Source organism: Microtus pennsylvanicus, chromosome 2 (genome assembly GCF_037038515.1).
Source record: "Microtus pennsylvanicus isolate mMicPen1 chromosome 2, mMicPen1.hap1, whole genome shotgun sequence".
NCBI classification, from domain to species: domain Eukaryota; kingdom Metazoa; phylum Chordata; class Mammalia; order Rodentia; family Cricetidae; genus Microtus; species Microtus pennsylvanicus.
In genome coordinates this window covers 17,886,895-17,899,785 of record NC_134580.1, presented here as the reverse complement: position 1 = coordinate 17,899,785, position 12,891 = coordinate 17,886,895, and the positions used below count along the sequence as shown (strand labels likewise).

At 50.7% G+C, this 12,891-nt stretch overlaps 1 protein-coding gene across 2 annotated transcripts; it reads left to right on the top strand.

Moving 5' to 3' along the window:
* Window positions 1-22: 22 nt before the first annotated feature.
* Window positions 23-4,549, top strand: Lmf2 (lipase maturation factor 2). Of its 2 annotated transcripts, none has more exons than XM_075960333.1 (14): window positions 23-374; window positions 928-1,181; window positions 1,268-1,296; window positions 1,412-1,626; window positions 1,700-1,878; window positions 2,106-2,247; window positions 2,370-2,504; window positions 2,576-2,681; window positions 2,767-2,863; window positions 2,936-3,118; window positions 3,194-3,362; window positions 3,442-3,553; window positions 3,626-3,722; window positions 3,817-4,549. In XM_075960333.1, the coding sequence occupies exons 1-14, from the start codon at window positions 281-283 to the stop codon at window positions 4,117-4,119; spliced, it is 2,115 nt and encodes a 704-aa protein (XP_075816448.1). In that variant the 5' UTR covers window positions 23-280; the 3' UTR covers window positions 4,120-4,549. The 2 variants fall into 2 exon arrangements, with proteins under 2 accessions (XP_075816448.1, XP_075816447.1); XM_075960332.1 differs by having other exon boundaries at window positions 236-431.
* The last annotated feature ends 8,342 nt before the right edge of the window (window positions 4,550-12,891 follow it).

Sequence of the window (12,891 nt, the reverse complement as noted above, 5' to 3'; positions counted from 1 at the left end):
ACGTAACGCGGGCCCCAGTTTCAAAGTGGATGGCGCTCGGGGTGGGGAAAGAGGCGGGCCTGACGGGGCGGGGTCTACGACAGGGGGCGTGGTTACGCTCCGGGGCGGGGCCCTGAAGGACCCGCTGAGACTAAGTTTACCGGCCAGTTAGCGGTGAGTTCCTCGGCACGGGGTGGAGCGCAGTGACAAACCCGCCGGATTCCAGCTGGGGCGTGTGTCAGAGGCGGGGCTGGGGGGGCGGGGACCAGCGGGCACTGATCCGGCGGACCGCGTAGCGGACATGGCGAGCTCCCGGGTCCCACAGCAGCTTTTCCTGCAGGGTGTGGCCGCTGTCTACACGTTTGCCTTTGCGTCCCTCTACACCCAGATCCCAGGTGAGGGCGCCGAGAGTGGAACACACACACGTGGTATCATCCCTTCCTTCACCCTGAGTACGATCTCTCGGCGGTGGGTGTGAGGTTCAGGCCTCTCTACGTGGGACTAGGGGACAGTAGTTTGGGTACTGCGGGCCCCAAGAGTTTGGAGGGAGAAGGTGTGCAAGGGTCGGTTTCCCGTGACTGTTCGGATTCTCATCTGGGATTAGGGCAGAACCCCGAAGGGAGAAGGAGACAGATTTCTACCTGAACTCCCGCGGAAGGTGGTGACCGAGAGTTAGGTCTTCTGAACCTGGGGTTGAGGTCAACAGTTTTTAACCTGAGAGAGTTAATCTGGTAGAGCAAGCCCTACCTGGGGCGGGAACATCCGCAGGCACAACTCAGGATGCGGAGAGTGGCGCTGAGGGGGTTGGGGGCGGGGGGGGGGGGGTAGAGCGCATTTGGAGGCCCTGACTATAGGGCATCTGCACGCCTGGAGCTGGTGGTAGGACACCTTCAGGGCTTAACTTGAGCTGAATTTCGTCTGGGAAGACTCTGACATGCCCTCCCACAGGCCTCTATGGCCCAGAGGGCATCCTTCCTGCTCGAAGAACACTGCGACCCCAAGGCAAGGGTCGGTGGCAGCAACTGTGGGAAACACCAACCCTGCTCTGGGAGGCACCAAGACTGGGGCTGGATACTGCCCAGGGTCTGGATCTACTGACCCTAGTGGGCACCGTGGTAGCACTGGGTGCCCTGCTCCTGAACTCTCTGAGACACCCCCTCACCTACCTGCTGCTCTGGGTTGCCTACTTATCAACCTGCCAGGCAAGTGAGACCCTTAGTACCTCAACCTCTGTCTAACCCACCTGGTGCCGCAGACACACGAAGCCTAACAGCTCCTCTCCCTACAGGTGGGCCAAGTGTTCCTTTATTTCCAGTGGTGAGTGACTCCTGCCTGAGCCTGGGCTGGGGATGTTTGTGTCTCCTGGGAGGACCCTGTGAGGGCAACAGCCTTACTGGAGAAGAACTGTTCATGATCTTTCTTCTCCCCATAGGGATTCCCTGCTGCTGGAGACAGGCTTCCTGGCTATCCTGGTAGCCCCATTGAAGAAGCCTTCCCACCACAAGGCCCCCCAGGGTGGACTAGCAGGAGCCTTACCCCACGAAAACCTCCCATTCTGGCTTGTGCGCTGGCTGCTGTTTCGACTCATGTTTGCCTCTGGTGTGGTCAAGCTGACCAGCCGCTGCCCTGCGTGGTGGGGACTTACCGGTGAGAGCCTGGGCCTGAAGCCGGGATGGTCTGGAGGCTCTAATCAACCCTGACCCCGACCCGTTACCTGCAGCTCTCACCTACCACTATGAGACACAGTGCCTGCCCACGCCAGCTGCCTGGTTTGCCCACCACCTGCCAGTCTGGCTGCACAAGCTCAGTGTGGTGGCCACCTTCCTCATCGAGATCGCAGTGCCTCCCCTGTTCTTTGCTCCTGTTCGCCGCCTACGGTTGACCGCCTTTTATGCTCAGGTGGGTAGAAGAGAGCGTGGCCTTCACCGCTGGCCAGCGAGTCTTGCTGGGGACAAGCCCTGGGAATGGTCATCTGACACGGGTGCTGTTGGGAAAGCATTGCAGGCAGAGGAATGTGTTACTCAGATCAAGGCTGCATGTAGCCTTTGTGAAAATGTCAGCCTGCGGGTTAGCAGGGTGTAGGAAGACCAGCCCACTGTAGAGCTGATTGCCGACCTTCCCTGCAGGTACTATTGCAAGTCCTGATCATCATTACTGGTAACTACAATTTCTTCAATCTGCTAACCTTGGTGCTTACCACTTCCCTCCTGGATGACTGGCACCTGTCTGCTGAGCCTGGCCTCAGGAGCCACAAGAAGATGCCTACCTGTGAGTGTCATCCTGTCCTTACAACCAAACGGATGTCATCCGCCTAGTACTCCCAAAGAGTTCCTCCGCCCCAGCCCCTTGGCTGCAGATCCTCAGCCAACCTGTGACTGTCCTGCCCCTAGCCTGGCCTAAGGCCCTGCTGACCATGCTCTCCGTACTGCTGGAACTGACTGCCTATGGGCTGCTGGCCTATGGCACCGTGCTCTACTTTGGCTTGGAGGTTGACTGGCAGCAGCATATCATCCTCTCTAAAACCAGTAAGTGCCGGCTTGGGGATCTAAAGAAAAGGACTGGGTCAGCCCCTAATTACAATCTCCTCCCTTGGCAGCCTTCACCTTCCACCAGTTTTCCCAGTGGCTGAAGATGGTAACTCTGCCTACGGTGTGGCTGGGGGCAGCCTCCCTGGCCTGGGAATTGCTTATTGCCCTCTGGAGGTATGTATGTACCTGAAGAGGCAGGGGGAAGATGCTGCTTTCAGCTCAGGCGTGGCCTGACAATACTTGGGCCCCCTGTCCCCAGGTGGATCCAGGTACAAGGATGGCTACGGAAGATCTTGGCCAGCATCCAGCTCTCCATCCTGGGCACCGCCACAGTGGCCATGTTCTTGATAAGCCTAGTAGGTACCCCTATGGAGAATGGGGCTGTGGGACGATGGGGTGGCACTGAGCTGTTGCCTACTTGCTTGCAGGTACCTTACTCCTATATGGAGCCTGGGACCCACGGGCATCTCTGGACTGGAGCTCATCGTCTGTTCAGTTCTGTGGAGCATCTACAGCTGGCCAGCTCGTACGGCCTCTTCCGTCGGATGACTGGTCTGGGTGGGCGGCCTGAAGTGGTGCTGGAGGGCAGCTACGATGGACAGCTCTGGACCGTGAGCCTCCCCAAAGGATGCTGGGTAAAGGGACCAAGTCCAACCATGCCAGCTGACCACATGTCCATCTTTCAGGAGATAGAATTCATGTACAAACCTGGGAATGTGAGCCGACCACCCCCTATTGTGATACCCCACCAGCCACGCCTTGATTGGCAGATGTGGTTTGCAGCCCTTGGCCCGCATACACACAGTCCCTGGTTCACCGGCCTGGTGCTACGTCTCCTGCAGGGCAAAGAGCCAGGTGAGGGATAGGCTGGGAGAGGGGCTGGGTATGGAAGGACAAGCTCAGAACCATGTTAACCTCTCGTCCCCTGCCACAGTAATCCGCCTGGTGCAGAACCATGTTGCCAAGTACCCCTTTCATGAGCAGCCACCCACCTACGTGCGGGCCCAGCGCTATAAGTACTGGTTCTCAAAGCCTGGGGAGCAGAGGTAAGGCTGGGGTGATGGGTGGGGGCCAGGCCTGGGCTGTAGCCACATGCTGACTATCCAGTTCTGTTACAGCCAATGGTGGCACCGCCAGTGGGTAGAAGAATTCTTCCCACCTGTATCCCTGGGGCACCCAACGTTGGAAACGCTGCTCCAACAGTTTGGACTGAAGGTGTGAAGGAGTCAGCTGGACTGTGGGAGGTAGCAGGGTGCTTGCCCGTTGCAGGAGTAAATCTTATGGGCTTTTCTTGGTTTTATCTCCATAGGATAAGAGTCCACTCCGGGCCCGAAGCTCAGGCAATGCTCTGGCTAAGACACTGAGCTGGGTGCGCACGCAGCTGTCTCCTCTGGAGCCTCCCATCCTGCTATGGGGGCTTTTGGGAGCTGTGGCTACTATCAGGGTTGTACAGACCCTGCTTGCCCCCCGCCCACTCCAGTCCTCAAAACCGTCTAGAGAAGAAAAACGTAAGCAGACTTCCAAAAAGGATCCCAGAGCTGCCTCTGAGCGGGCTGCGGTAGCCCCCAACAGCAACAGTAGTGACGCTGGGGCCTCCCGGAGGAAAAAATAGCTTGATGTGCTGTCAGCCACTTGTCCTGATAGTCAGATCTCAGCATCCCAGCCCATCTCATGTCACCGCGCAGCCACTGTGACTTAGGCAGGCCTGCCAGGGCAGATGCAGCTTGAAGTGCCACCCCTGAGGACCGCTGGTGTTACCTTGAACCCTGCTGTCTCTCTGCACCAGCCACGTCTTCCTCTAGTCACTTTCCACTGTGTTGGCAGACAGCCCGGAAATGGGCAGGTGGCCTCGCTCAGGACTTTCCTGGAACACTGTAATCAGTGCACCTGTGGATGTAGAGGCCTGAGTCCGGAGCCCTCTCCAACCCCACTGGAGGGGATGAGCTGGATTTGCTGAGGCTAGGAGCCAAGGGAAGTGGGCCCATGGGATGGTGCCTACCTGCCCCTGAGACTGTACCAATAAAGACACCGTTTTGTACATACCCCTTTGCTAGTGGTTTCTTCCTTCTAGAGAGGCCTGAGGACAGTTGGCACAGCCTAGACTGGTTACTGACACAGCTAAATGGGCTCCCTCCTTATCATTCAGTCTTCTCCATAAGCTGAACCAAAAGGCCTGCTTACAAGAAGCCTTGGTGTGGCACAGCCTGGCAGACCTATATAACGAGGGCTTTGAGACCAATGGAGGAAGATGAAGCTAGAACCACCTAAGGGCCAGGGAACTTTCCAGAATGCATCCCTCTCCACCTCCTCCTGCTTTACTTCCTGGTCTTCAGAAAGGTCAGAGTGTGGAAAGGGTGATAGAGGGGAAGAATACTAGATGGTTGTATTAGCAGAGGTGCCAGACCTTGGACGGGAGAAAGAAGGTGCATGTGTCACCTGTACTTCTGTCCTGGGAAGAGGTCAGAGGGGAGCTGGAGTCCATTTCTCCAGGGTCAAGCTGTCAGTCCCTCCTTCCCTGGGCACTTGCAGCACAGCGGCCTTTATCCCAGCTCAGTTGTTGATCCACACCTTTTGTTCTCCCAGATTCAGACACATTAACCGGCCGGCAAGCCCAAAGGATCCTCCTGTCTGTTCATCCCCAATACTGGGATTGTTGGCTTGTACTACCAAGCCAATTTTTGTTTGTTTATTATTTTGTTTTGATGGGGTGTTTTGTTCTTTTTCCAAGATGAGTTTTCTCTATGTAGCTGTGGCTGTCAGAGATCCGCCTGCCTCTGCTTCCCTAGTGCTGGGATTAAAGACGTGCACCGCCATGCCTGCCTGGCCATGCTCATTTCTTTTACATGTGTTGTGGAGATCCAAAATTGGGTTCTCATTCTTGAGTGGTGAGCACTTTCCTGACTAGACCATCTTCCCATCACCTTAACCATTTTTAAAGATTTTACTTTTATTGGTTTTAATTGCATTTATGCACATGTAAGCACATGCCAGAAACATCAGATCCCCTGGAGCTACAAACAGTTGAGAACCCCAAGGTGTGACTGTTGAAACCAAACTTGGATCCTCTGCAGAGCAGCATGCACTCCTAACTGCTAAGCCATCAGCGTTTGGGGGGATTTTGTTTTTTCGTTTTGGTTTTTTTGAGACAGGGTTTCTCTGTAGCTTTAGAGCCTGTCCTGGAACTAGCTCTTGTAGACCAGGCTGGCCTCAAACTCACAGAGATCCTTCTACCTCTGCCTCTGCCTCCCGAGTGCTGGGATTAAAGGTGTGCACCGCCAGCACCTGGCTCCCATCAGTGTTTTTAAGTATATGTTTTGTGGCATTAACTATATTCAAAATATTTTATAGCTAAAATCTCTTGCCATTGTTTGTAGAACTTTCCAATGCACCAAAGAGAAACCCTATATCTATTAAACAATAACTCTCCTAGTCCCTAGCAACTTGTGTTCTGTGGTTTTTGGGATTTTTTAATTCTGGATACCACATAGTAACCAAACTATATTCTTCCTTCTGCCTCTTTTTTTTGGGGGGGGTCTTCTTTTGCTTCTTCATTCATATTATATTTTTAACCTACATCCATGTTACAATGTATCGGAGTATCATTCCTTTTTGTTTGTTTGTTTTATTTTCCTGAGACAGGGTCTCATGTAGCCCAGACTACATCCTATCCTAAACCTGTCACCTCTGAAAGGGCGCTGAGTGTGCATGGAGGGTATCTGGGCTCCCGATTCTGTCTGCTGAAGGGCCACGTCAGGCCTTTCTAGGGATTGGTAGCTAAAGATGGCCTTGGACTTCTCTAATCTACTCCCACCTCCCAAATTTGGGGATTACAGATGTGGTCTACCCATCTGTTTTGGGAGGTTTATTTTATTTGACTGGTGTGTGTGTGTGTGTGTGTGTGTGTGTGTGTGTGTGTGTGTTTCTTTGTTATTATTGGAGTTGGTTGGTTTGTTGGTTGGTTGGTTTTGAGACAAGGTTTTGCTATGTAGCACTAGCAACTGAACCAGAAGCTACTATGTAGTCCTGCTAGTCCTCACACTTGCTGCAGTCCTCCTGCCTCAGCTTCTCAAGTGCTGGGATTACAGCATGTGCTTCCTCACCAGGCTACATTTCTCGTTTTGTCATATAAAGGCTAAATACTCATACTGAAGGTTGAAGATTTATCAACAGTCATCATTTTAATTGCTTCATCACAAACAAAACTGTCCTTTTCACTTTGTATTTTTGTTTGTAAGCCTAGCCTTGAATGACTGAGCCATCACTGTAGGCCCCTTTGCAGCTCTGAAAGCAGTATTAAAAAGCATGGCCAAGCCAGGCAGTGGTGGCACACACCTTTAATCCCAACACTCGGGAGGCAGAGGCAGGCAGATCCCTGAGTTCGAGGCCAGCCTGGTCTACAAGAGCTAGTTCCAGGACAGACTCCAAAGCTACAGAGAAACCCTATCTCAAAAAACAAAAAAGAAAGAAAGAAAGAAAGAAAGAAAGAAAGAAAGAAAGAAAGAAAGAAAGAAAGAAGGCCAACAGCCAGGCGCTGTAGGGTCTGAAGGAAGAAATAGGGACTTGGCTTTTCTTGACACCTTTAATCCTAGCACTGGGGAGGCAGATCTCTGTGAGTTGGAGACCAGCATGGTCTACAAAGAGAGTTCTAGGGTACCCAGGACTGTTACACAAAGACACCCTGTCTTAAAAAAAAAAAAGAAGAAGGAAGGAAGGAAGGAAGGAAGGAAGGAAGGAAGGAAGGAAGGAAGGAAGGAAGGAAAGAAAAACATGGCCAACAAAGACAGTGTCAGTGTCAGTTTCTGCACAGTGTCGTGGTTGTGACTGAAGGGAGGAGGAACACCATTGTGATGGTGTTTCAGTATCCTGTCAAAATAGCTTTGGCCTTGCAACCCCCGAGAGGAAGTAAGCAGAAACCAGGGGCTATTTTCTGTTGCCAGAGTCACACAGGAAGACCAGAAGAGCTACAGAACACAGCTTCAAGGGCGGAGGTGAGGCTAGAAGGGGTCAAGAAAAAGCCAAGTCCCTATTCCTTCCTTCAGACCCCACAGCGGTCCCTGCAAACTGAGTCCCCAGAAAGCTGACAGTCCCCTTGAGTGGACAGAACCTGGGGCCCTGCCATCCTCCCATGACACTTTGGGCCTTTTTAGGGTCCCCAGAAAGGCTTGACATCCCTTTTGAGTGGACAACCTGAAGTACTGCTATCCTCGCGTGCACACCTTCGACCTTTTTAGGGAGACAGGTCTTGGAAAGAGTCTACAAGGGGTGCAGGTTCTGGGGGCAGTAGTCAGGAGGATAGTAAAAGCAACACTGTCCAGTGACTACAACCAGACTGGGAATGGATGTTCAAGAGATGATCAGCTCGGATATAGTGGCTCATACTTGTCACCCTGAACTCAGGAGGCTGAAGCAGAAGGTTCTCAAATTTCAAACCAGCCCGGATTACATACCAAGTAGAGACAGGTGTGGAAGTGGGGGTAGTAAGTCATATCTGCCGTTTGTCCGCACTAAATCATAGCATTCAGCCCCTACATGTAGATTTGAAGCATGATTTCCAATCTGAGGAATAAAAGACCCTTGGAGAAATGGCCGGTGCTAGGAGGCCTGGTATAAATCCTTTGAGGTAAGTCGAGAAAAAGCCCCCAAAATTTCCTCACATGAAATTCTCAGAATGCACCAAGCCCGGCCTACAAACCAAATGAAGTCCCCGGAACTTGTGAGTTGTGCTGTTTAGAAAAAGCATATTTGCAGCAGGGACTAAGAGTCAGATGAGATTAGATCATCCTGGATTGTCTCGAGTGGTCCCTAAATGCCATCCCCAAAATGTCACAGCAGCACATAGTCCTTGTCCACACCCAGAAGACCTAAAGTCAGTGCAAAGACACAGCTACCAGGGAGCTGGGAGAAATGGGGAAAAACAAACACTACAAACCACTGGTTCTTCCCAAATACTCATTTTCCAGTTAGGGGAGTTTTGTTGATGTTGTTTGTTTATTTTCTGGCTCTGGGAATGACATCCAGGACTGGGAACACACTAGTCAGTTCTAGGCCACTGAACTATTTCCTTGGGATCATTATTTCTTCCTTTTCCTTCTTTGTTTTTATTTGAGACAGGCCCAGGCTGGCCTTGAATTCACCTTGTAGCTGACATTGGTCTCTACCACACACTTGATCCTCTGGCCTCTGTGTCCCGAGGTCTAGGGCTAACACTTGTCTCTTAAACTGGTGAAAGTTGTTTACATTTATGATGTGTGTTCACCATGTGGAGTAGTTAGCATTCTTATATAGTTCGTGCATGTGCATTAAAGACACTTAAGTTTTGGGGGTTTTTATTTATTTATTTATTTATTATATATACAATATTCTGTCTGTGTGTATGTCTGCAGGCCAGAAGAGGCACCAGACCCCATTACAGATGGTTGTGAACCACCATGTGGTTGCTGGGAATTGAACTCAGGACCTTTGGAAGAGCAGGCAATGCTCTTAACCTCTGAGCCATCTCTCCAGCCCCCACTTAAGTTTTTATTACATTTGTATATTTATAGTATGTCGTACATGCACCACGATGCTTATAGAGGTCAGAGACAGCTAATGGGAGTTGGTTCTCCACCATGTTGGTTTCAACAATCAAACTCAGAGCCAGGCGGTGGTGGCGCACGCCTTTAATCCCAGCACTCGGGAGGCAGAGGCAGGCGGATCTCTGTGAGTTCGAGACCAGCCTGGTCTACAGAGCTAGTTCCAGGACAGGCTCCAAAAGCCACAGAGAAACCCTGTCTCGAAAAACCAAAAAAAAAAAAATCAAACTCAGGTCTTCTGGCTTGCTGGCAAACACTTTACCAGATGAGCCATCTCACTACCCCTATTAAAAGTTATATGAAAAGGGGGCTGGAGAGATGGCTCAGTGGTTAAGAGCATTGCCTGCTCTTCCAAAGGTCCTGAGTTCAATTCCCAGCAACCACATGGTGGCTCACAACCATCTGTAATGAGGTCTGGCGCCCTCTTCTGGCCTGCAGGCATACAGACAGAACATTGTATAAATAAATAAATAAATATTTAAAAAAAAGTTATATGAAAAAAGAAAAAGAAAAGAAAAAAAAAGGCAGGCAGTGGGATCTGAGTTTGAAGCTAGCCTGGTCCACAGAGCAATTTCCAACACAAGCAAGGCTACACAGAGAATCCCTGTCTCAAAAAAAAATTATCTGTTCTGGGCTGGGGAGATAGTTGAGCAAGAAAAGCCCTTCCTGCACAAGCTTGAAGACCAGAGTTTAGATTCTCAGAAATCATGGAAAAGTTTTATGAGTATGACAGCCACTTCTAGTCTAACACAGAAACAAGGGCTCCCCAGATAAGGTGGCTAGCCAAACTAGTTGAAAAGGCAGTCTCAGCTGGGTGGTACTAGCGCATGCCTTTAATCCCAGCACTCAGGAGGCAGAGGCAGGCAGATCTCTGTGAGTTCGAGGCCAACCTGGTCTATAAGAGCTAGTTCTGGGACAGGCTCCAAAGCTACAGAGAAACCCTGTCTCGAAAAAAGCAAGGAAAAAAAAAGAAAAAGAAAGGAAGGGAGGGAAGGAGGGAGGGAGGGAGGGAGAGAGAGAGAGAAAGAGAGAGAGAGAGAGAGGAAGGAAGGGTAGTCTCTGGTTCAGCAATATGCAAGAAGACACCCATCAACCTTGGGCATCTATATACATGTGCACATATGTACCCAAACCCAGGCGTGCCCGTACCCATAGACACATCCATGTTTCTGTTTGTAAGGCTCCTAGCAGAGAGATCAGGACCTGTCCCTGGCACATAGCTGGGTTTGGGGAACCTGTTCCCCATGCTGGATTACCTCCTCCAGCCTCCATGCAGGGGGAGGAGCTCATTCTTGTGCCAGGCTTTGTTCAAGCCCATGGAGGGAGACAGAGGAGAAGGGGATGGAGGGGGTAGGTGGTAGAGGGGAGGGAACAGGAGGAAAGGAGGGAGGGGAAACTGTGGTCGGTGTGTGAAATAAATGAAAAGAAAAAAAGAAACATGCATGCACACACCACTTAGACAGGCAAGCAGGCAGACACACACACAACACACAATGCTTTTAAGAGCCAGGCATGGTGGCAAGTTCATATAGTCCCAGAACTCTGAAAACTAAGTTGAGACAGTATGATCACAGTCTACATAGAGAGTTCAAGGCTAGCCTGAACTATACATAAAACTTTTTTTGTTTGGTTGGGGTTATTTATTTATTTATTTATTTATTTTTTCAATTTCAAGACAAGGTTTCTCTGTAGCTTTGGAGCCTGTCTTGGAACTTGCGTCGTAGACCAGGCTAGCCTTGAACTCACAGAGATCGCCTGCCTCTGCCTCCTGGGTGCTGGGATTAAAGATGTGCGCCACCACTGCCCGGCTCCATCAGTTCTTACCCTCATTAGCCTCTTCTTCTACAACACTGAGTCATATGTACAGGAGTGGTCATCAGTCGAGACTGGGCTCCTTCATTCTGCATTTTCATTGGTTGAGGGTTTTTTTTTTTTTGGTTTTTCGAGACAGAGTTTCGCTGTGGCTTTGGAGCCTGTCCTGGAACTAGCTCTTGTAGACCAGGCTGGTCTCGAACTCACAGAGATCCGCCTGCCTCTGCCTCCCAAGTGCTGGGATTAAAGGCGTGCGCCACCACCGCCCGGCGGTTGAGGGGGTTTTGTAACAACGTTTTTTAATTAATTTTTTTTTTGCTTATGTGTATGCATGATTTGTCTGTATGTATGTCTGTGTACCACATGTGACCCACCTGCTGCCTTAGGAGGCCAGAAGAGAGTGTTCCAGATCCCCTAGAGCTGGAATTATAGACAGTTGTGAGCTGCCTAGGGGTGCTGAGAACTGAATCCAGTCCTCTGAAGAACAGCCAGTGCTCTCAACCATCTGGAGCCATCTCTCCCGCCCTTGTAATGTCTTTTTCTCTAATAGTCATCCTAACAAGTGGGAGGTGAAATTCCAGTGCACTTTGTTTTATTATGTTGGTGGTGCTGGAGCAGCAGCCCAGGGCCTCCTCCATGTATGGAAACCTCTGTACCATTAACGACGCTTCCCAGTGCCTCATGGTAGTTTTGTTTGCGTTTCCCCGATTGTTAGTGGCACTGAGCATTTTTTCCCCTACACCCGTTGGTCATTTTTATGTCTTTTGAGGGAGAGGTGATGAAGATTTCATTGTTTCATCCAGGCTAATCCCAGATTCATGGGCTCAAGTGATTCTCTTGCTCAGCCAGCCTCTGGTATCGGGTAAGCATGTATGTCTCTAGACCCCAGGCCATGATGCATTTTAGGGAAACACTCTACCACTGAGCTACAGCTACAAGTCTCCTCCCCACCCCGCCCCAGGTTGTTGTTTGTTTTTAAAATTTTTGCCTGTGTACCACATGCCTGCAGGAACCCTCAGAAGTCAGAAGAGGCGTCAGATCCCCTAGAACTACAGTGGGAAACTCCCTGGAATCTCTGAGGGTGACCCTAGAGAGGATTCCTGGTAATGGTGCATTCAGAGCTTGAACCGGCCATTTCCTGTAACCAGGCAAGGCTTCCAGTGCTGGTACTAGGACATCAACCCAGGGACAAAACCTTTGGCCTATTGCTTGTCCTGCCTTCAAGAAGTGCTGGGGTAAAGGAGGTGCAGAACTTGTGGGAGTGGCCAACCAATGACTGACTGCTCCAACTTGAGGTCCACGCAAGAGAGGGAGCCCACATCTAACACTGCCTGGATGGCCAAGAACCAGAGGCTGGACAGCCCGGAGACCTAAGATAGAACCAAACACTACTGAAAACAAAAAGTTAATAAAATTATTCCTAATGATTATCCTGCTATACTCATAGATCAGGCCAATCGCCATCAGAGAGGCTTTACCCAGCATGAGGGCAGAGCTCAGAGAGCCCCACAGAAGAGGGGAGGAAGGGTTATAGGAGCCACAGGGGTGGAGGACACCATGAGAATATGGCCCACAGAATCAACTATGCAGGACTCCTATGGACTCACAGAGACTGACAGGACAATCACAGAGCCGGTAAGGTTCTGAGCTAGGTCCTCTGCACATGTTATAGCTGCATAGCTTTGTCTCCTTGTGGGACTCCTAACGATTGGAGTGGGGGTGTTTCCAGATCTTGTGCCTGTTCGTGGGGCCCTATTTCTCATAGTGGGTTAGGTTGTCTCATGAGGGTTTGTGTCTGGTCTTACTGTAACTTGCTGTGCTATGCTCAGTTGATATTCGTGAAAGGCCTGCTCTTTTTTTTCTTTTTTAAAGATTTATTTAGGGGGCTGGAGAGATGGCTCAGGGGTTAAGAGCACTGTCTGTTCTTCCAAAGGTCCTGAGTTCAATTCCCAGCAACCGCATGGTGGCTCACAACCATCTGTAATGGGGTCTGGTGCCCT